Source organism: Ranitomeya imitator, chromosome 5 (assembly GCF_032444005.1).
Source record: "Ranitomeya imitator isolate aRanImi1 chromosome 5, aRanImi1.pri, whole genome shotgun sequence".
Lineage (NCBI taxonomy): Eukaryota > Metazoa > Chordata > Amphibia > Anura > Dendrobatidae > Ranitomeya > Ranitomeya imitator.
In genome coordinates this window covers 553,099,694-553,124,182 of record NC_091286.1, presented here as the reverse complement: position 1 = coordinate 553,124,182, position 24,489 = coordinate 553,099,694, and the positions used below count along the sequence as shown (strand labels likewise).

Below are 24,489 nucleotides of genomic sequence, written 5' to 3'. Positions count from 1 at the left end.
GTGCTGCAGAATATGTTGGCGCTACATAAATAAAAAGATTATTATTATGGTTTTGGGGTTGAGGTCAGCTTTATAATGTCAGCTGGCATCAAGCCTATGGGATAGTAATGGAGGGGGAGTCTGAGACACCCCTATTACCAACTCCAAAGTCAAAATAATCACAAGAAAAATTGTAAAAAGCACTCCCCGACAATTACCTTCTTTTACCCATTTAATACCATACCACATCAGTAACGTTACCGCTCACCACGGCACCCAGCACAGAGTAGTGTGTCAATGCGGCTGCTGTGACGAGAGGCGACACGAGTATGGTTATAGCAGATCCCAGCCAATGAACTATGGTAACCTTACTGACGTCACCGCTCGAAGCATGAGAACCTGCAGCAAGTTCATATTTTTATAAATTATTTTGGGATCCCTCATTTTTAATAACCAGTAAAGGCTAAGCAGATAGCAGAGAGCTGATTACTAGACGGGGAAGATACATAGATGACCCTTCCCAGCATAACACCAGCTCTCTGATTTCACTCAGCTGGTTAGTTAAAATAAGGGTGACCCCACACCATTTTTTTCTTTTATTTGCTACAAACAAGGACACAAAAATGCACATGCACTGCATTGATTATATATCACTGACATACAGTTAGGTCCATATATATTTGGACAGAGATAACATTTTTCTAATTTTGGTTATAGACATTACCACAATGAATTTTAAACAAAACAATTTCAATGCAGTTGAAGTTCAGACTTTCAGCTTTCATTTGAGGGTATCCACATTAAAATTGGATGAAGGGTTTAGGAGTTTCAGCTCCTTAGCATGTGCCGCCCTGTTTTTAAAAGGACCAAAAGTAATTGGACAGATTCAATAATTTTTAAATAAAATGTTCATTTTTAGTACTTGGTTGAAAACCCTTTGTTGGCAATGACTGCCTGAAGTCTTGAACTCATGGACATCACCAGACGCTGTGTTTCCTCCTTTTTGATGCTCTGCCAGGCCTTCACTGCGGTGGTTTTCAGTTGATGTTTGTTTGTGGGCCTTCCTGTCTGAAGTTTAGTCTTTAACAAGTGAAATGCTGCTCAATTGGGTTGAGATCAGGTGACTGACTTGGCCATTCAAAAATATTCCACTTCTTTGCTTTGATAAACTCCTGGGTTGCTTTGGCTTTATGTTTTGGGTCATTGTCCATCTGTAGTATGAAACGACGACCAATCAGTTTTGCTGCATTTGGCTGGATCTGAACACACAGTATGTCTCTAAATACCTCAGAATTCATTCAGCTGCTTCTGTCCTGTGTCACATCATCAATAAACACTAGTGACCCAGTGCCACTGGCAGCCATGCATGCCCAAGCCTTCACACTGCCTCCGCCGTGTTTTACAGATGATGTGGTATGCTTTGGATCATGAGCTATACCACGCCTTCGCCATACTTTTCTCTTTCCATCATTCTGGTAGAAGTTGATCTTGGTTTCATCTGTCCAAAGAATGTTCTTCCAGAACTGTGCTAGCTTTTTTAGATTTTTTTTTTAGCAGAGTCCAGTCTAGTCTTTTAATTCTTGATGCTTATGAGTGGCTTGCACCGTGCAGTGAACCTTCTGTATTTACTTTCATGCAGTCTTCCCTTTATGGTAGATTTGGATATTGATACACCGACCTCCTGGAGAGTGTTGGTCACTTGGTTGGCTGTTGTGAAGGGGTTTCTCTTCACCATGGAGATTATTCTGCGATCATCCACCACTGTTGCCTTCCGTGGGCGCCAGGTCTTTTTGCATTGATGAGGTCACCACTGCTTTTTCTTTCTTTCTCAGGATGTACCAAACTGTAGATGTTGCCATTCCTAATATTGTAGCAATTTCTCGGAAGGGTTTTTTCTGTTTTCGCAGCGTAAGGATGGCTTGTTTCACCTGCATGGAGAGCTCCTTTGGCCGCATGTTTACTTCACAGCAAAACCTTCCAAATGCAAGCACCACACCTCAAATCAACTCCAGGCCTTTTATCTGCTTAATTGAGAATGACATAACGAAGGGATTGCCCACACCTGTCCATGAAATAGCCTTGGAGTCAATTGTCCAATTACTTTTGGTCCCTTTAAAAACAGGGTGGCACATGTTAAGGAGCTGAAATTCCTAAACCCTTCATCCAATTTTAATGTGGATACCCTCAAATGAAAACTGAAAGTCTGATCTTCAACTGCATCTGAATTGTTTTGTTTAAAATTCATTGTGGTAATGTCTATAACCAAAATTAGAAAAATGTTATCTCTGTCCAAATATATATGGACCTAACTGTATATACATATACTAGATGGTGGCCTGATTTTAACGCATCGGGTATTCTAGAATATTCATGTCCACGTAGTACATTGCCCAGCCCGCGTAGTATATACATGCTATCGATCATCATAAGTGACACTACCTATCATCGTATTTGGCCTCCTGAAGAGCCGTGGCAGGCGAAACGCGTTGAGGCGTTCTCTATAAGATGGCGGCAGATGAGTACCGACAGCTTATGTATATACTAATCTTTAGATGACATAGCAATTGGTGATGCATCAGGGATACCTATTGAGGATGCTCCAGTGAATACGAACGAGTTGGTTCGGTCTGGCAGCAAATATATCCTATCTTTGGCAGTTACCTGCTTTTAGTCGAGTTATTTTTGCAGTACTATCTGCTATACATATATTGGCATTCCACCTACCGTCATAGGTGTCTATCATCTTCCTTGTTCGTTCTGGGGTATAGGCTTTCCCTAGTGCAGTTGATCTCTGTATAGTACTAGAGGACCCTTTAGCTGCTGGGTAGAGGTGACCATTAAGTGGTATAGGGTACACCAGGGCCCCTAGGGATAGTCATCGTCGAGCGGGGGCGCCAGTACGTTCCCCCTAGGGTGTCAACCTCCGCAGCTAGGTAGGGGAGCATCTAGTGCATCTGACTAGGGTCATATAGTTATCCCCATTAGTTCAATGGTGTTTTTATAGCACGTGTTTTTGTGCTTTTTGGTTTGTTTGTGTTTATTGGTCACTAAGGGTTGGGTTCGTCGCCTTGATTTTAACAATAAATAGTGGTTTTATATGTTTTTGGAGGTCTACTTTATGATTTAAGCCGTATGTACCTCGTACATTATAGATATATTTTTGAGAGTACTCTCCAGCCAGCGTAGTATATAGCAATGTGGGCATCATATCTCTATTAAAAAAAAAGAATTAAAATAAAAATGGTTATATACTCACCTTTCGTTGGCCCCAGGATCCAGGAAGCGTTTACAGACGCTCCTTGCGCGCTCCGGTCTCAAGAGTGCATTGCGGTCTCGCGAGATGACGTAGCGGTCTCGCGAGACCGCTACGTCATCATCTCGCGAGATCACAATGCATGGACTGGTCACCGGACCGTCGCGAGGAGCGGGAAAGGCGCCGGAAGGTGAGTATATGATTTTTTTTTTTTTTTAACATTAGATCTTTTTACGATTTACGCTGCATAGGCAGCACCAATAGTAAAAAAGTTGGTCACACAGGGTTAATAGCAGCGTTAATGGAGTGCGTTACACCTCGGCATAACGCAGTCCATTAGCGCTGCCATTAACCCTGTGTGAGCGCTGACTGGAGAAGAGTACGGAGCGGGCACTGACTGCGGGGAGGAAGGAGTGGCCATGTTGCCGCCGGACTATGCCCGTCGCTGATTGGTCGTGGCAAAACGCCCACGACCAATCAGCGACTTGTATTTCCATGACAGACAGAGGCCGCGACCAATGAATATCCATGAACTACAGAAAAACAGACAGACAGATGGAAGTGACCCTTAGACAAATATACAGTTAGGTCCATATATATTTGGACAGAGACAACATTTTTCTAATTTTGGTTATAGACATTACCACAATGAATTTGAAGTTCAGACTTTCAGCTTTCATTTGAGGGTATCCACATTAAAATTGGATGACGGGTTTAGGAGTTTCAGCTCCTTAACATGTGTCACCCTGTTTTTAAAAGGACCAAAAGTAATTGGACAGATTCAATAATTTTTAAATAAAATGTTCATTTTTAGTACTTGGTTGAAAACCCTTTGTTGGCAATGACTGCCTGAAGTCTTGAACTCATGGACATCACCAGACGCTGTGTTTCCTCCTTTTTGATGCTCTGCCAGGCCTTCACTGCGGTGGTTTTCAGTTGCTATTTGTTTGTGGGCCTTTCTGTCTGAAGTTTAGTCTTTAACAAGTGAAATGCATGCTCAATTGGGTTGAGATCAGGTGACTGACTTGGCCATTCAAGAATATTCCACTTCTTTGCTTTAATAAACTCCTGGGTTGCTTTGGCTTTATGTTTTGGGTCATTGTCCATCTGTAGTATGAAATGACGACCAATCAGTTTGGCTGCATTGGCTGGATCTGAGCACACAGTATGGCTCTGAATACCTCAGAATTCATTTGGCTGCTTCTGTCCTGTGTCACATCATCAAAAAACACTAGTGACCCAGTGCCACTGGCAGCCATGCATGCCCAAGCCATCACACTGCCTCCGCCGGGTGTTACAGATGATGTGGTATGCTTTGGATCATGAGCTGTACCACGCCTTCGCCATACTGTTCTCTTTCCATCATTCTGGTAGAGGTTGATCTTGGCTTCATCTGTCCAAAGAATGTTCTTCCAGAACTGTGCTGGCTTTTTTAGATGCTTTTTAGCAAAGTCCAGTCTAGCGTTTTTATTCTTGATGCTTTAGAGTGGCTTGCACCGTGCAGTGAACCCTCTGTATTTACTTTCATACAGTCTTCTCTTTATGGTAGATTTGGATATTGATTTGCCGACCTCCTGGAGAGTGTTGTTCACTTGGTTGGCTGTTGTGAAGGGGTTTCTCTTCACCATGGAGATTATTCTGCGATCATCCACCACTGTTGTCTTCCGTGGGCACCCAGGTCCTTTTGCATTGATGAGTTCACAAGTGCTTTCTTTCTTTCTCAGGATGTACCTAACTGTTGATTTTGCCACTCCTAATATTGTGGCAATTTCTCGGAAGGGTTTTTTCTGTTTTCGCAGCGTAAGGATGGCTTGTTTCACCTGCATGGAGAGCTTCTTTGACCGCATGTTTACTTCACAGCAAAACCTTCCAAATGCAAGAACCACACCTCAAATCAACTCCAGGCCTTTTATCTGCTTAATTGAGAATGACATAGCAAAGGGATTGCCCACACATGTCCATTAAATAGCCTTGGAGTCAATTGTCCAATTACTTTTGGTCCCTTTAAAAACAGGGTGGCACATGTTAAGGAGCTGAAATTCCTAAACCCTTCATTCAATTTTAATGTGGATACCCTCAAATGAAAGCTGAAAGTCTGAACTTCAACTGCATCTGAATTGCTTTGTTTAAAATTCATTGTGGTAATGTCTATAACCAAAATTAGAAAAATGTTCTCTCTGTCCAAATATATATGGACCTAACTGTTATATATATATTAGATGGAATAGATATCTTCCTAGCTATCCCGATGGTTCACGGTGTGAATTTATTGTACTTGGCTGATGAGATGGGTGCTTATGGCACATGCATGGTCCGTGTGGCGTGCAATTTTTTTCGCACACCCACTGACTTGCATTGGTATTGGCCATATGCAGCATGCTGCAATTTTTTTTTCCTTACCCCAATTCCAGGTGAGGAAAAACTCTCATATGAACACACACCTAGTTGAATAACATTAGTGCTAATGCAATGTGATTCTTTTTCTCACATTGCACTTGAAGATTTTATGCGCAAGTGTGAGCTAACCAAATACTTACCAATGACACGCTGCTCAAAGTCATCCAACTGCTGCATCGCATCACTGGCTCCAGCTTCATGTCCCTGCACAGACCTCGACGTAGCTTGTTATGGGGATACAGGTGGAAGCATGTAGATAAATATTACTGAGGGTTTCTTGTGATCCTCTGGGACACTATTGCAGTTGCGGATGTGATGAAGTATATAGTTAAGCGATCAAACGATTGCATGTTCAAGTGAACTAAAAAATTAGCAGGCACAGGTTTTATCAGCCGAACCCGTAACCACCTCATAGGAGCGCCAATGGAAGCATGGAACGTAAGGCCAGTTACGCAGATGCAAAGGTGCCAACCTTCCAAAAATCTAGTAGCGGTCTCATACTTGCGTAGCACCAGAGCCCATGAGAGCACCACGTAGACAGGAAACCTACAGATAAAAAGGACCGTACTTGCATCAGTTGGTTTACAGAGCATAGGAGGACCTCCAGGTTATTGTCAAAAGATTAAACATTTTTATCATAATACTTATAAGTAACACTCCGTGTCTATACATAAATCACAACACAAAAATGAAAGCATGCTCACCACACGTGACAGGAGGGAATACAAGGGTGCTGTAATGGGCTCTGAGAAATCAAGTTACGGGTAAGTAACTGTCTTTCTCCTTCCCCCATGACATCACCACGGAGAGAATTACAGAGAATTGTATCTTACCACAGCCTGTAGAACCCTTCTCCCAAAGGTTAGATCAGAAGAGGAGGCTAGGACCAGCCGACAGTGTTTAAAAAAGGTAGAAGGTGATGACCAAATGGCAGCCTTACGGATCTTATTGATACCTCCCGACCATATTGCCAAGGTTGCCACTGCTCTTGTGGAATAAGCTCTCAAACCCACCGGGGCAACATTATTATTATTTATTTATTTATATAGCACCATTAATTCCATGGTGCTGTACATTCCCACTAGATGAGTAGGGCGACGAAATCGCATCTCTTATCCATCTTGCCAATGTACTTTTTGAGCTCTCAAGTCCTTTCCTAGGCCCCTGAAAGCATGCAAAACAGAGATCCATCCTTTCTACACCCCTGGCTGGATGCTAGGTACTGAACCAAACACCTTTTTACATCTAATGTGTGGAATTGCTCTTTTGTATTTTTGGGGTTGGAGCAAAAGTAAGGAAGGACTGCTTCTTGGGACCTGTGGAACCGACATTCTACCTTAGGCAAATAAGCAGGGTCAGGTTTTAAAATAAATGTGTCTTCTAGGATCCTAGTGAATGGACGGCCTGCAGATAAAGCCTGCATGTCGCTCACTCTACGGGCTGATGTTATAGCCACTAAAAGGACCGTTTTAAGGGACAGAACCTTGAGTGGGGAGTATCTAAGGGTTCAAAGGGAGGGCCTGTTAGGGCTGATAGGACCAAGTTTAGATTCCAATTTTTGGCCGATAATGGGTCTAGATCTTGTGGAGGAGCTAATAAATCTTGCTACCTTATGGATTGCCACCTACATCATGATTGTATAAGGTCCCCCAGAGTGGCCACTTGAACCTTTAGGGTGCTAGTAGCCAGGCCTTTTTCCAACCCTTTTTGTAGGAACTCCAGGATCGCCGTAATTAGGACTACATCCTGAACTCTCACCCCCTAGGTTAATAGGAATTTTTTTAAGGTTTTACCGTAGGCTTTAGTAGTGACAATTTTTCTAATCTGAAGCAGGGTGAAAACCAAGTTTGGGGAAAAACCTCTGTCTCTCAAAAGTGCCCTTTCTAATTCCACACCGTTAAGTGTAAGTTCGTTGCCTGAGGGTGATACACCGGTCCCTGAGAGAGAATGTCCAGGATTTCCGGTAGTACCCAAGGATCGGTGATGGACATCATCCTCAGCCAGGAGAGCCAAGTTCTTCTTGGCCAAAAGGGGGCTCCCAGTATCACTCTTACCCTGTCCTCCCTGATCTTCCTTAGAACTGCTGGGATGAGGATGACCAGGAGGAGGCATAGGCCAGGCTCTGATCCCACAGAATCATAAAGGCATCTATAGCGCCTGAGGGTTCCCTCTGGATCTATACAGCAAAAAGAGTCTACCTTTGTGTTGTCGATGCTGGCAAAGATCTATGACCGGGAGACCCCACATTTCCACAATCTGATTGAAAATGGACTCCTAGCACTCACTCTGTTTCCACTGAATGCGGCTCAAAAGTCTGCCTTGTGATTTTCTACCCCCCGAATGTGGAGTGCCGTCAGGGAGAGGAGATTTGCTTTCCGACAACTGGAAAATCTCGGTTGTTGTGTCCATCAAGGCCTGTGAACCGGTTTCCCCCTGATGGTTCAGATAGGCCACCACCTGATTGTCTGAAGATATTTGCAAGCGATGACCCCGAAGGGTATCCAAGAACTTTAACAGGGCATAACTGACTGCTAATAGCTCCTTTTGGTTTAAGATACATCCAACTGATGACCTGTCCAGACCGCCTGAGTAACCTTGTTGTCCAGGTGAGCCCCCCACCCCATGGGGCTTGCATCCGTGGTAACTACTTGAGACACTTTGGTTAGATTGCCCATCTCTCTCCACCAACTCAGGAAACGAATAGTTGCTGAAGATAGAGTCATACGACCTTTTAAGTGACCCTTTAGGGAGACCTGTTTTTTTTTTTCTTTTTTTAAGACGTCCCACTGGAGCTCCCTAGTTTGTATTTGGGCCCACTGAACTGCTGGCAAACAAGAGGTTAGGGAACCCAACAGGGACATGGCTTTTCTCAAGGTCATGGATGGGTATTGTGATACCCTCAACACATGACTCGCAAGCTTTTCCCTTTTGTCCTTTGGGAGGCGACACTATTGCTTCTGGGAGTCCAACATAATTCCTAGGAACTCCTGAGCAGTCTTTGACTTGACCTTTGATTTTTTTTTTTTTTAGATTCAATAGCCAGCCTAGGTTTACTAAAGAGTTCATTACCCTGTCTAGTTGTGTTTTGCAATGTTGGACCGAGTTGCCCATCACCGAGAAGTCGTCCAAATAAGGGACGATCAAAATGTCCTGTTCCCTCAGGTGCACCACTGCCTCCGAAACTAACTTGGTTAACACCCGAGGGGCTACTGACAAGCTGTAAGGAAGGGCCTTGTATTAAAAAAAAAAAATTTCTCCTTTTATGGAGACCGCTACCCTGAGGAACTTTTGTTTGAGAACTTTTGAGATATGTGTCGCTCAGATCCAGGACCATCATGAAGCAGTTGGGAAACAATATTTTGATGGCTGATTTTATTGATTCCATCTTAAAAGTTTGGGTTGTTACATGCTTGTTCAATTTTTTTAAGTTTATAATTGTCCAAAAGGACCAGTCTGGTTTGTTTACCAAAAACAATGGGGAGTAGAATACTTTAATTTTTTTCCAAGGAGGGACCTCTTGGAGAACAACTTTGCCCACTAGGTCCAACATCTCACACTCCAAGGCCCTTTGGTCTTCAGAGGAGGATAGTAGGGGAGTTACAACAAAGTTCAGCGGAGGGAATGAACAAAGGTCTATCCTCGGGCCCGACCTGATTAGGGACTGTTGTAAATATTTTCCCAGGCCGGAAGGAAACGGGATAGTCTGCCCCCCACCTGGGAGAGACAGTCACTTGTAGGGCTTTCTATCGTGAGAGGAGCTTCCAAAGAGAAAACTTTTATCTTTCTTTTTCCCCCATCCCATCTACTCTGTTCTCTCGGAGACCCCCTACAGAAACATTTCCTACTCCAAAAGGACAGTTTTTATACGGGTGTGGCCAGGTAAGGGAACCCCTTTTTCTTATCCCCTGCCTTCTGAAAGATGTCATCCAATGTTTCTCCAAATAGAAACCTCCCTTCATAGGAAATAGAACACCGTTTTAATTTAGTTTGCACGTCTCTCGACCAGCATTTAAGCAAAGTGCTCTACGGGTTGCGTTCGAGAGAGCTGCAGACTTGGCCGCTAGCCTAACAGAGTCGGCTGATGAGTCCAAAAAAAAACAAAAAAAAAAACTGCAGCCCCCTGTATTACAAGAATGGACTAGAGTACTTTGTCCTTCGACACAGTATCCCGGAGCTGCTTTTCCAATTGATCTAGATTCCTGATGATATGGTTAGAGGTGCAGGCTGCTGCTACAGCAGGCCTAAAACTACCCCCGATGCTTACCATGCGCCTTTAAGGAAGGAATCTGCCTATTTACCTAGCAGGTCATTTAAGACTCCCTTGTCCTCGAAGGGGATGGCAAATTTCTTGGAGGCCTTTGCTACCGCTACAAGCAGGGATATTTTTTTTTTTTAAAGGATGGTATAGAAGAGTTTTTCCTATTCGTTTTCTCCCGCTATTTTTAATCAGAGCTTGTATATTTTCATTCAGGGAAATTTACCTTCGTTTTTTCTGTGCCAGTCCCCCAAACATTAAATCATAACATTACATCCTGCAGTTTTTCTGGGCGAGGGTCCATTACTCCCATAGTGGATCTCACTTCTTTAACCAGGCTTTCTACTTCTTCTAAGGGAAACAGTGGCGCCGCCCTACTTCGTCGTCTGAGGAAGCATCAATGAAAAGGAATCTTTCTCCTCGGAGCTAGTGGACTCGATTGTGGTGCTTGCTGGCTTTTTGTTCCCTGACAATACCCCCTTGTGAGGGTTCGAAAGGTGCTTTCAACCTCCATTTTAATTACCGATCTTAATTTGGGGTCTCCTCACATAACACCTGTTCTATGCACAAACGGCAAAGTCTTTTATTCCAGGTGACAGGTAACTCTTCCTTACACATGGGGCAACTTCTGTTTGGTTTTAGCCAAACTAATTCCTCCCTGAAAAATAAAAGAGAAAGGGGACCCCAATTACAAGGTGAACTTTCAAGAAGATCACTCACCAATCAGACGCAACAGCGGAAACCGGTTTTGGAGGAGAAATAGGGTCCATTAAAGGGCCTTTCGAGGCTGGAGACTTGTCCACTGTGCCAGAGCTTCTGCTGTGCTGGGTGCAATGAGTGCTGGAACATCCACTCCGCTTGCTTGAAGAATTATGCTGTCTTTTTGGCTGTTGCAGCTGCTGCCTCTGGCGCTACTGCTCCTCCTCCATCCTACAAGGGACAGCTGGCTGCAGGGAGCATCTCACCTCTCGTATATTTGAATTATCCGGCCGGCGTCCCCTGTACTTCTTCCGATTTCATACCAGAAGTTCCTCCTCAACATATGACCCCTGGCCGCATCATCGGAGGGGGTGGGGTCGACTTCAGCACATCCCACACATGCGCAGACCAGACGTCCGGAAAGCCCAGCACCAGAGTATGGTGTGGAGGCTGTGGTCCCCCCGCTCACCCTGAAAGACCCCTTGGTCCCAGCGGTGGCGGCTTCAGACACCGCACCAGCGGTATCCCTGCTGCCTGTACCGGTCGGGCCAGGCCTGGACACCATCTCTTCAGTCTTCTTATCTTCAGGTATGCCATACTGAAGGTTCCCTGACAGAGACAGGAAACTAACTGATGTGAGAGAGGTACCACCTTTTTATCTGTAGGTTTTTTTTTTTCCCTGAAGGGCGGATCTCCCTCTCTCTCCGTGGTGATGATATGAGGGAACTAGAAAAGATGAATTTGTCAGAGATCCACATGTAAAACGTTACTAAAATTGGGCATTTCAGGTTGGAGGCACATTACTGGTGGCTGACTCCAGGCCAAGATCCATATCACTTGTACTACGCTCCTATGTCGGGATAGTTAACTGTGCACCGACTAACTTGGAATGAATTTCATCAATGCAACATTGTTACCACTTGACATTCCGAGTGTTTTATCTGATCTGTTCTCAGTAGTAACTGGCTGCAAACTGTTACTAACTGAAGAACTAAAAGATATTTTTTACCATGTGGCCCAGAACTATGTCGCAGGGGAGGGAGGCGATATTTTAATTTATCTGGTTTATAGTTTTAATTATGGACTTTTTGCAAAGAAAGATTAAACTATTTGTGCATCCATGATTCCTGGAAGCTTATCAATACAGAGCTGCAGTCCCAAAAGTTACCAGATCGCCATACATGTACATGACAGCCTATAAAAGGTAGAAAAGCGCCAAGGAAACCGAACTATATAAAATAAGAAAATATGCCAATTTCCTTAATAAGCAGTGAAGTAAAAAGATCTGGTTATTTATGAGATCATGCACATTTTCAAATTATACTGCTTAGATTTACACTTTTATATTTAGAAATATATACTGTACGGGGGTTATCCGTGGATCTTTAATATTTTTACATATGGTAATAAGAACTAAAAAGCAGATCGCTGCTAACTTCTGCCAGGATCCAATGTCTGCCAGCTCAGAGGGGTCACAGACAGCTCCTGCTTAGGTCATGTCCACAGAGAAGCACCCTCTGTGGTGCCGACAGGCTGCCTCTGCCAACATCCTGCTGACAGTGGGAGCCAGCTGTCTAACTGCCGGGAAACAGCTGTCAGTCAGGATGATGCCCCATCGATAGAGCAGAAGAGAAAGGGCTCCTCTATAGAAGAGGTGTGAAATGAAGCAAGCGAATGAGACTGGCCCAATGCATAATAGGCAAGAAGTTACCAATTATCTGCCTGTTAGTGCTGGGCTTCACATGCAAAAAACATTAAAAGTCCTGGATAACCCCTTTAATCAAACAATGCAAATTGACAACTAATATGGCAAGATATTGTTGTAACAATAGATGCAAGTACATTTGTAAGATTACTCCCCCATCTTATAGGCCCAGTTTTCAATTTCTGGCTTTGTTTTTATTTATTATGCATTGCTTCTATAGCTCTATCTTATTCCGCAGCGCTTTACAGACCTCATCATCCCTGTTCTTATTGAGGCTCACAATCTACATTCCCTATCAGTATGTCTTTGGAGTGTGAGATGGAAACCCAAGCAAATACGGGGAGAACATACAAACGCCTTGCAGATGTTCGTGGAGGGATTTTAACCCATTACTGCAAAGCAACAGTGCTAACCACTGAGCCACCGTGCTATCCATATCGATTCCTTAGCTACAAGCCATAACTATTTTTCTAATGGCATAGCTGTATGTTGGCATTTTTTTTGTTGCTAAATGAGTTTTAGACTTGAATAATACCATTCTTTTCACTATTTAACCCCGTCCCGAATTAAGACACGAATTAACGTCCATTGGAAAGGGGTCAGCATGTATGGGCCTGGGGGCTCAAAAGCTGCCCCCCTTCTCACGCGGCTAACACCGGTTATATAACATAACCAGTATATACGCCCCGACAGGAGCGTAGCTCCGTCCGACGTTAACCATTTAAATGCTTTTGTCAACCTTCGAAATCAGCATTTAAATGGATAACTGCCGATGTCCGTATGATCAACCTCCCATGGGCCCGGGTGACACTAAGAATCAATGGGTTAATATGACAACCAATGGCGCTTAAAGGGAATCTGTCACCCCCAAAATCGTATATGAGCTGCGGCCACCGGCATCAGGGGCTTATCTACAGCATTCTGAAACTCAGCCTCTAATCTGTCATAATGGCATTTACCACATGTGCTAAATAAGGTTATTGAAAATGTAATTTGATCGGACTCGTACGGAAGACGCAAATCAAAATATGCTTTTTTTTCTTTATTTTTTGGGGGCAAAATGAGGGGTGGTTTAAAATGATTATAACTTTTTATAATTTAGAAAACTTTTTAAATTCCTTTTAGAACTTTATCCTTACCCCTATGGGTGGGCCTGAATGCAATGGCAAACATTCTAAAAATGTTAGCGGAGTTCTCTCTTTAGATTGATTGCTTTTGTACTACTTGCTGCAATACTTTTTTATTTCAGTATTTACTGAAAATAACAATCTGCTTTGATCTCAGATGGCGACATCAGTATAGAGACTTATGGGCAGGGCAGAAGGCTTGGCGGTGAGCGCCAAAACAAGCAAGCAACATCCGTCATGTGCATCTTGGGAAAGTAATAACGGGGAGAAAACGTTAACTTTTTGGCCTCTACTAGTTTACTTACATATGTACATTTTAAAATAAAATAATTAAAAAAAAAACAAAACAGAAAGTATATACTGTACATCGGGAAAAAGCAAAACCGATGAAATCTTGCGAGACCAATAGACAATGCAGTTTTTTTCCTTTATCTTTTCTTAACTGCAAATTAGGAAAGATCCTGAAACGTAAATATTTTAATAACTCACCTCAAATGTATATTTTTCTCTATTGTTGAAGAGCATTAGTATGGTCATTTGGAAAGTTGAGACTTGCAGTATGTGTTTCCTTGTGTTAGAACCAGTAACCTGTGCTCCTCCAACACCGACCTCTGACCCGTCCTCCTAGGACAAAGTGGAAAGCACACTATAAAACCAGGACGGGGCCCTTCTGACATTATGTGAGGTGTGTGCCACAGTCGCACAACTTTACTCACTGGCAAGTAGGACGTTTACCTTTTTCACAGGCCCATAGAAGGTGGCATTGAGATCTGCTGAACCCATGTGGTGCTGCAATGTGAGCTGCCGTCCACTGTGCTTGGCAAGGTAAAACCTGTACAAAGGAATAGGAAATATTTACAGCCATAATAAATAGCCAGAGAGCGATTTTCATACATGTGGTTACGTGCTGACTAGACGGAGAAGTCAGATGAGATCAGTCCGCTCGTGATAACATACATCTTGTAGCGTCAATACTGGGGAATCATGAAACAATTAAGAAGTCTGTAGTCACAAAGTGACGATTTTCTGTAATCTCAAACCTAGACAACCCCTTAAATGGCTATTTGCAGCAAAACGTGGTGTTTACCCCATAGGCCAGAGCTTAGATAAAATAATAATCCATTTCTCACATCCTTGGTTTCAGTGATGCTTCTCAGATGCTGGTCTACAGACTGACGTCAGGACTATAGCCACCAGCGCAGTCAACATAGGCAGAGCTGCTGAACTCCGTAATTGGCTGCAGCGGTCTCAGGTGCTGTAATCGTGACATCTCCACTGCAGGCTGTAACCAATCACCAGAGCAGGAGAGGAGACCGAGCCAGACCCAGGAGGGAGAGTAACAGCCAGGGTTGAGGAGTCTATAAAGGTACCGTCACATTAAGCGACGCTGCAGCGATATAGACAACGATGCCGATCGCTACAGCGTCGCTGTGTGGTCGCTGGAGAGCTGTCACACAGACAGCTCTCCAGCGACCAACGATGCCGAAGTCCCCGGGTAACCAGGGTAAACATCGGGTTACTAAGCGCACGGCCGCGCTTAGTAACCCGATGTTTACCCTGGTTACCATTGTAAATGTAAAAAATAAAAACACTACATACTTAAATTCCGGTGTCTGTCACGTCCCCCGCCTTCAGCTTCCCGCACTGACTGAGCGGCGCGCCGGCCGGCCGTAAAGCAGAGCGGTGATGTCACCGCTGTGCTCTGCTTTACGGCCGGCGCTCACAGTCAGTGCGGGAAGCTGAAGGCGAGGGACGTGACAGACACCGGAATGTAAGTATGTAGTGTTTTTATTTTTTACATTTACAATGGTAACCAGGGTAAACATCGGGTTACTAAGCGCGGCCCTGCGCTTAGTAACCCAATGTTTACCCTGGTTACCAGTGAAGACATCGCTGAATCGGAGTCACACACACCGATTCAGCGATGTCAGCGGGAGATCCAGCGACCAAAATAAAGTTCTGATCATTCCCCAACGACCAACGATCTCCCAGCAGGGGCCTGGTCGTTGGTCGCTGTCACGCTTAACTATTTCGGTAACTATATCGTTGCTACGTCACAAAAAGCAATGATATCGTTAACGATATAGTTATGTGTGACGGTACCTTAAGCCAAACCTCTGACTACGACCACAGCACTGGTCACTACTGAGCATGTACGTAAAGTGCAGCACAGATTCATCTAACTAAATGCCCAGATCCTTAGATCAGAAACAGAACAGACTTTTATAGGACATTTCAGAACTTTCACAAATTATGAAAAAAATTACAGCACATCCTGCACTGAACTACTGAACCTAAATTTAGGGATTTGGCCAATGTATGCACACTATTCCCATATTAACAGGCACTCTCGAGAAAATAGATGATGGATCATGGAGGAAAATCCTGGCATTGGTCAATAACCTGTATTCCGCTACTATGGCATAAAACTGGTGTACACACAGGGAAGGTATACGCCAAATTATCCGCAATTGTGAGGGTAAGATGGTTAGGAATGTGGCATAAAAAGTGAGCAAACAGTATGCAGCTGACAAGAACCAATAAAAAATGGGTGCACCATGAATTTTATACCAAGCAACATCTATAAAAAAAAAATATTGCAGCAAACTGCTGATTAACCTGGAGGCAAGAAATGTAAGTGTCCAGCAGCGGCAAATGCTAGAACAGAACATACAACGACGGAATGCCTTTTTACACAGCACTCAAACTGCACTTTAATGGGCCGGTATGTGTAGTAGCGACAAGGACATCCACCTTAATATATTTCTATGTTCACTTACCTTCTAAATATCTCAAAGGCATGCCTAGGAGCTGGTGGGATGTTGCATTTTGGGGTCGCAGATTGTGTAGGCCAGTAACCAGTGGTCAGTACTCTCACTGTCAGATCTACACCGCCTAAGGAAACCTGAAATGTAAAAAAAAATAAATAAAAAAAAAAAATCAGATGACACTGAAGTGACGGCACAACTGGGAGTAGAAAATCCACAATGTCAACAACCAAAGCTAGAAACAAGTAGACATTTTTATTTTCCTACCCCTGTGGTCTGTAAATGCTGCCGGAATTCATCCATAGTGGTGTTCGAAATGCTCATGTCTCTGAACATGCCTTCCAACTTTGAAGTAAATTGGCAACCGCACTCCGTCTACAAGAGAAGAGCATTTTCGGTCAACATGTCGGATTTCGCTGACCATCTGCTTTATGTGGCTTCCTAATTTTTTATTGCCATACACTTCAAAAGGTATCATCAGAAGATGGCCTATTGTGTAAGTCAGGTACTTACGCAAAGAAAAAAAATCAATCACATTTGTAAAATATCACTAGTTATAGTTACAAAATCCTTCACATCTGTGCAGCCTAATCTTAGTGTAGTCTAATAGTCTGACATTTCCTGTCTTGCAGCTTTCACTTTTCAGTCACTTCATTATCATCACAGCCAGAATTACACTAGATAGCTAAAACCTACACATAACATAAGGCCACACCATTTGCAATAGGTGGTGCTACACAGCCAGCTTTGTACTGCCTTGAAATCTCATTTGCATAACGTTTTCCCAACAGGCACTGCTTGCCCTATCAGTCTCTAAGTAGAGAGCACATTCAGACTCACTATAAGTATGTGAACCCCAATAGGCCAGCTACAGCCATGCTTGGTCTCTACCACTTCCATTCTTTTCCATACAAGCTGATCTGTAGCTTATTGGCGCAGCCACTACACGGAGAACAGAGCTCTTCAGCCCTCGCAGTTGGATATGAGCAGAGCTGATCGGTGGGGGGTGTGTGAGACCACACCAATTAGATATTAATAACTTATGTGGATACGTCATCAATATCATAAGGCAGGAAGAAGACACTAACCTACCATATTAAGTTCCTCTCACCTTCAGCTTAGAGATCATGTTCTTTTCCGAGTCATCAGACACACTCTTGTTGGTGAGGAGTCTCCGGGCCAGATGTTGCTTGTAGTAACGCTCAAATACATCTTTTTCTTGCATAAATCTAAACAGGACCATAGCCTTGTCCAGTATGGATTCTACCTCCTGTTCGGTCAGCTGTTAAAAAAACCCAAAATGCTGTTATGTCAAGATATAAATACGGTATTTTAAGAAAACAAAACATACCACCAACCCCCTCTCCGCTGGCCCTCATGATCTAACCGGCCATTCCCTAAGAGCACTTACTCCTTTGACTCCTTTTTTCAGTTTGTCATCGATAAATAAGGAAAGGTATTCGGGGGACCTGGAGTTCAGATTAAGAAAATACTCAAAGTCACCAGCAATGGTTTGCTTGAAAAGACGGTCATTACTAAAAGATTCCTGAAGGAACCGGTCAAATCTGCTCTTCAGGTCAAGAAGTCCCTGTAAAAAGTGAAACAAAAAAAGGAAGAAAAAAAAATAGAATGATAAGTTCAGCATGAGAATATTTCATTGCTTGGAAGGTGAAAATGGCGGTATACACGGCTTTCCTACCGAGCTATGGCACCAAAAAGGTATAGCAAGGAGTATTCCCTAAAAAGCCACAACAACCCTCGAATCAACTTTCCAGCACAAGCAAAGATGGGAAACTTGAAATATCTCTCAAAGAGAAAAACAGTTTCCCCCTCCTGCTACTCGCTCCAAAATAAGCAGATTGTAGAGCAGAAGGAGGCCAGGTTCCATCTACACATACCAACCTGTATATAGTCCACAGGATTCTTTCCTTCCCCTTCTTCAGAAACCAGTGCTTTCCCCTGTTCTCGGAGGTATAGGCTCATGCACTCACACATTGTCTTCAGGCCGTTCGGGACTCTGCTGAACAACTTGTACATACACGCTAGGTCTGAAAGCAAAGAAAGAAACGCACAAATAAGAGACGAAAAACAAGTATAAAATCTGTGTCCCTAGGTCACCGCAGAAGCTGTAATTCAACCAGTGGAAGGAAAGAATTTTTATTCAAGAATTCTGCAGTCTGAACGTGTTATCTAGACTGTAGCCCCCAAGGGCAAGGGTCCTCTCCCCTCTGTACAAGTGTCATTGTTCATTTGTTCACGGTCATTTCTATTTGTGTTTGGTATGTAACCCCTCCTGATGTACAGATCCATGGAAGCAATGGTGCTCCAAAAATAATAAGCTAGCACTGATGCCCATCACTGTGTGCTGGAAGAGCCAATAGCTTTCAATGAGTGCTGACAATCATCTCGTATGCACCATCAGGCCCCGGAGGACATTCATTTTTTTTTTTTTGGGGGGGCGGAGAGAGATAATCACTTGTGTTTTTTTTTCTCTCTCTAAAGTTAATACCATGTAGCTATCCTTTGGGATGAGCAGCAGTGGGATCCAGCAACTTCTGCACCGTTGAGTTGTAATAATTTCTATTCAGGGAGATGGCCACTAGAGGGCTCCGTCGCACTTTCACAGACTTGTAATCACAAAGGACACTAAGGTAATCGGCTCTCCATATATATAACCAGCGCTGATCAGAGGGAAGAGACAGAAGTGCTCTGCTCTTTATAGGTCATCTCTAGAGGCAGAACATAAACCTGTAGAACAGAAGTTTTAATGCCGCAGTTTCCACACTACCTGACCTACAAACTCTAGCTGTGGACAATCCGTGTGCTCTGCAGAAAGCCTGTGAGCTGCTGAAGCCATCCACAGAGCCCATCAAACAAGCGAGCAAGAACAGACTTTTTCAACCTTACAAGCAGCAGATTCAGAAAACTTCCTTTATTTTGCCTCAAGACAAAATAAGGGGTCATAATAAACATAGGTATAAACTAGAGCCTCTAAACAACATAAATAATTACGAGACCTCCAAATGCATACATATAACCTGTAAAATTCATACTTACTGATATATTTAAAAAAGAAACAAAACACCCTAGTGCACAAGAATACTACAAAAACATATAAAGGCTGAAACACCAGACCAAATTCACAGAGGTCTGAAAATTCCAAAGCTAGTCTAGAAGTCCCATGAACCGACAAGAAGGAGCGGTGTACTTAATTAGGCTATGGAGCAATATGAAATCCCAGGTCCTACCACAAGTGGCCTATGAAGCTTTGAGATATCCGCTATGTTTGCCTCGCCTGGCACCCTAGATAACATCACGAGAGCTCTCCCTCACCTTCCCCATATGCCCCTGGTTAGACACTTGATCCTAAGGGAACCAATACTAGACAGATACTATCGTCTGAGGGGAGTAATATAACACCGGACACCACAATATCATAAAGCATTTAGCATTTTGATGCTTGTCAATAGAGATTGCCTCGATGCACTTGGCTCATCAAGAGGCCAGAATTTGTGTTCAGACGAGGTACAGATGCTAAAAGATGATCATAAGCCCATTGTGGTATACCTGAGCCAAGCATGTGGTGCTTCTAAATATGGCTCCACAACTAGGATATACCACCCACTGTGAAGCCTATGTCCACAGTCCTAGGCTGCCCATGCCTGGAGAGGGTGGGCTCAACATATCTCGGCACACTTTAGGGCGCTCCCCGTTCCTACCTGCCAATCAATGCTCAGTCTGGCATTCTTCTGTGGTGCGCTCCACAGTGGAACGCTTCCGTCCCAGCTGCGCGGGCACTTAATACTGGTGTCAGAAACCAGAAGTGCATGCGCTCCACACCAGAGTGCACATGCCGAACACACAGGCGTGTGGAGAGTATGCCGGCAGCCAGAGGTATTTATGATAGTATGTTATCTGGCTTCACTCTGCAATGACTAGGCTCCAAACTGGAACACACCTATATTGGCCAATGGATGGCCATAATAATGTTTAAAATTCAACATGGGACACACGGGCAATCGGATATAGATATATGAACAGCAGGCTGGATGGTTCAATATATAAACATGAATAAATCTAATTAATGTCATATGAAGATATATTTGGAGACAGAATGGGGGTTTCATAAAAATATATCTTGATAACACTTATTAGTGTAAAGGGATGAAGGTATAAGGCCATGTTCACACAGTGCGTTTTTAACTGCGGAACCGCCGCGATTTTGCCGCTGCAGGTCCGCAGCTGTTTTCCATGCAGGGTACAGTACAATGTACCCTATGGAAAACAGTTACCACTGTGCACATGATCCTGAAATTCAATAAAAAAGCCGCGCTGAATAGCTGCGGTAAAAAAGAAGTACCATGTCACTTCTTTTTGCGGAACTGCAGCGGTTCTGCACCCATTGACCTCCATTGTGAGGTCAAACCCGCAGACGAAAAAAATATCTGCGGGTTTTCTGCGGTTTGTGGTGCAGAACCGCTGCAGCAGGAAGTGCGTGGGCGGAGTGTGGCTGTCCCCCCGTGCCCCAATCCCACCCCCCCATGCTCCGATGCCACCCCCCGTGCTCCGACGCCCCCCCGTGCCCTCATCTCCCCCCCTTATACTTACCGGGCCTCCCGGTGTCCGTCCGTCCGTCCCCTGGGCGCCGCCATCTTCCAAAACGGCGGGCGCATGCGCAGTGCGCCCGCCGAATCTGCCGGCCAGCAGATTCGTTCCAAAGTGCATTTTGATCACTGAGATATAACCTATCTCAGTGATCAAAATAAAAAAAATAGTAAATGACCCCCCCCCTTTTGTCACCCCCATAGGTAGGGACAATAAAAAAAATAAAGACATTTTTTTTTCCCCACTAAGGTTAGAATAGGGTTAGGGGTAGGGTTAGGGGTAGGGTTAGGGTAAGGGTCAGGGGTAGGGTTAGGGGTAGGGTTAGGGGTAGGGTATTTTCAGCCATTTTAACCCTAAAAAACTTTCTAGAAAACACACAGACTCTGCACAGAAAACTGCATAAAAAAAACGCACTAAAAACCGCATCAAAAAACGCACCAAAAAACGCACCTGCGTTTTCTGCCAAGAGCTGCGGTTTTTAGTGCAGAAAAAACAGCAGGGAAATCAGGAACGTGTGAACATGGCCCAAGTGTAAATTGGTATAGATAAAAAAAAAACTCATGATAGAGAAATCACAAACCGTGATGCACGCCAGCTTCCTTGTTCGTGGACCAAACATAGAGCCTCCGTGTGAAGGACACAGTAGAGACGGAATATCACAAAAAACATGTATACAAGATCCATTCCGATTCCTTCTGGAGGATCCTTTTATCTAAATCCCCCCTCCGACCTTCTGTGTAATCAGTTCAACCACACAGAATGATAACATTCAGACGACCATCATGCACATCGTTTCTATGTCTTGCTACTGGGGTATCCCGTTTGTTATGGATATCCCACAAATGTTCGTCCACCCGCCTCCTTAGTTCTCTTGTGATATTCCCGATATAATCAAGGGCACAGGTACAAGTGGTTATATATACTACACCCAATGACTTGCGTTTCCATTGTTTGTTTATTGGACCTTAAACTAGCATGGTCTGAATTGGGTCTGGTGTTTAAAACTTACAAAAATATAGAATTATTCTTGAGCACTAGGGGGTTTATTTTTCTAGGTGTATTTTAAAATATATTAATAAATAGTAATTTTAAGGGTTATATGTACACAAACTAGAGGCTAGAAGTGGTGGTCTGCATAAGGTAGTAATGGTGGATCGCTTCCAGAAAGGTGTTTTGTACAGGCTTGGTCATACATTTATGATCACTGGGGAGAGGGGTACTGCCCTCCACTCCTCATAAGAACAGTGCACCATGACCCCTGTGTATGGAGTGTGTCGGGGTGAAGTCAAACCTGCACACTATTGCTCCACTCATCGGTGGGGGTGCCAGCCATCAGAGCTAAAGCAACACAAGAGAAAACCTTTCCAGATTGATAGGTGTGTGGCATACCCTCAGTCTTTCCATTCTTTAACATATGGACTAGCCCAGAGTTCTCCATCTCCACAATAGTCTTCATGTGCTTGGAGATGAGCTCCCGCTCCACCACCTTCACGATGGGCTCTTCTGTGGATTTATCTAGGCAGTGCATGACTCTCTCGATTTCTTCATTTATTCTAGCCTCTACTTTCTTTATATACACGGAGGCACTATTTTCTGCTAAAAACTTCTGGCTTTCCATCTGTGGAGAAACCCAAGGCTTGGTTATAATTTCACAACTTGACAGTTTGCCTAAAAGCGTGTGCTGCCTGAGCACTTTACAAATTCTGAACGGTAAAGTAGGGTCCTTATGTGGCCCTCACTATACTTTACACAACCAAACGCAGTAATAGCTGAATCCTTTTACAGCCCCCAAGAAGCAGCAGTGGCTAAACAAAGCAAGATTAATGAAGTACTACACAAGCAAATAAAGGGACATTCACGTGGCCCTACATGGACTGCACACACACAAGAATGGATGGGCTGCAGCTCTGCTTTCTCTGCAGAGCACTGCTCCACCTCCATAAGCCATTAAAGAGAACCTGTCACCCCAAAAATCGAAGAAGAGCTAAGGCCACCGGCATCAGGTGCTTATCTACAGCATTCTGTAATGCAAAAAATGCACACACTACTGAAACACACATCCAATGGAAGATGTGAAAAGAGCCCAATGCGCAACTATCTTCTGACCTATAAAGTGGGGTCATATTTAACGTCTCCTATAGGATGAGTCCATGTACATGATACAGACCACATACCTGGAAGAACTCTGCAGACATTTCCAAAAATGGAGCTTCAAAATCTTCTTCATAGACTGACCTTCCTTCCAAACCAAGGATCATAAGCATCTGACAGGCATTTCTTATGGCGCCTCTAATAAAATAAATAAATAAAAAAAAATAAAAAAAAAAAAATCGGTGATGGCTATTAATTACAGGTGCTTCTCACAATCAGATTATCAAAAAGTTAATTTCAGTTCTTCAATACATAAAGTGAAACCATTATATATCACAGAGTCATTACAAACCGTGATGTATTTCATGTGTTTATTTTTGTTAATGTTGATTATGGCTTACATCCAATGAAAACCAAGAAGTCATTATCTAAATTAGAATTACAACCCCCCCCCCCTTTGAAAAAACGACAACTGCAAAAGCTTCCTAAGCGTTTAAAAAGGTCCCTTAGTCTGTTTCAGCAGGCTCCACAATCATGGGGAAGACTGCTGTCTTGACAGATGTCCAAAAGGCAGTCACACTCCACAAGGAGGGTAAGCCACAAGAGGTTATTGCTAAAGAAGCTGGCTGTTCAGAGTACTGTATACAAGCATATTAATGAAAAGTTGAGTGGAAGGAAAACGTGTAGTAGAAAAAGGTGCACAAGAAACCGGGATAACCATAGCCTTGAAAGAATTGTTAAGAAAAGGCCATTCAAAAATTGAGGGGAGATTCACAAGGAGTGGACTGCTACTGGAGTCACTGCTTCAAGAGCCACCACCCACTGATGTATCCGACAGAGTGGAGTGCGCCTTAATCCCCACTGGGATAGGCTTGCCCCGGAGACGGTAAGACTCTTGAACAGCTGAGCGTATCCACCTGGCTATTGCGGATTTTGAAGCAACGAGTCCCTTACTGTTACCCTCAGGAGGAATGAATAAAGCGACTAACGGAAGGATGCTGTCCGTGAGAAGGACCTCCTGAGAGCCCTTACCAAATCCAGAGTGTGAAGAGCCCTCTCCACCCTGTGTACTGATGCCGGGCAAAACAAGGGTAGGACAATGTCCTCATTAAGAATGACGTCACCGCGACAAGGAAAGTGACATTCCATGAAAGGTGGGTTAGCGAAACGTCGAGCAGTAGTTCGAAAGGAGACTCCTGTAGAACAGCCAGGACCAAGTAAAGGTCCCAGGCATCCAAGGGCATTCTATAGGGAGGCACCACGTGGGAGACCCCTGAATGAAAGACCTCACTTGCAGCTTGGAAGCGATCCTGTGCTGGAACAAAACAGATAAGGCGGAAACCTGGTCTTTGAGGGAAATTAAGCGCTAGACCCGAGTCCAGATCAGAATGAAAAAACTCCAATATGGTGGGAATGGAGAAGACAAGAGGAGGACGACCGTGGGCTCTACACCATGCGAAAATAGTTTTCCATGTGCGGTGATAGATGCGCACAGATACAGGCTTGCGATCGCTGATCCTGGTGGACATTACCTCTTTGGAGAACCTAGGTTGAGTTAGGACCTAGCATTCCATGGCCATGCCGTTAAACACAGGGCCCCTGAGTTCTGG

General features: G+C 43.9%; 1 protein-coding gene across 2 annotated transcripts in view; it reads right to left on the bottom strand.

Annotated features, from left to right (window-relative positions):
• CUL3 (cullin 3) overlaps positions 1-24,489 on the bottom strand; it is a 131,787-nt gene that overhangs the window by 11,155 nt on the left and 96,143 nt on the right. The window contains exons 5-13 of one of the 2 annotated variants that reach the window (XM_069727640.1): positions 22,963-23,077; positions 22,178-22,406; positions 18,086-18,231; positions 17,595-17,771; positions 17,295-17,465; positions 16,451-16,558; positions 16,196-16,320; positions 14,151-14,247; positions 13,905-14,039 (exon numbers count right to left, since the gene is read on the bottom strand). In XM_069727640.1, the coding sequence (XP_069583741.1) occupies positions 13,905-14,039; positions 14,151-14,247; positions 16,196-16,320; positions 16,451-16,558; positions 17,295-17,465; positions 17,595-17,771; positions 18,086-18,231; positions 22,178-22,406; positions 22,963-23,077 (1,303 nt within the window). The remainder of the gene's footprint in view (positions 1-13,904; positions 14,040-14,150; positions 14,248-16,195; positions 16,321-16,450; positions 16,559-17,294; positions 17,466-17,594; positions 17,772-18,085; positions 18,232-22,177; positions 22,407-22,962; positions 23,078-24,489) is intronic. The other variant, XM_069727641.1, reaches the window with a different exon arrangement.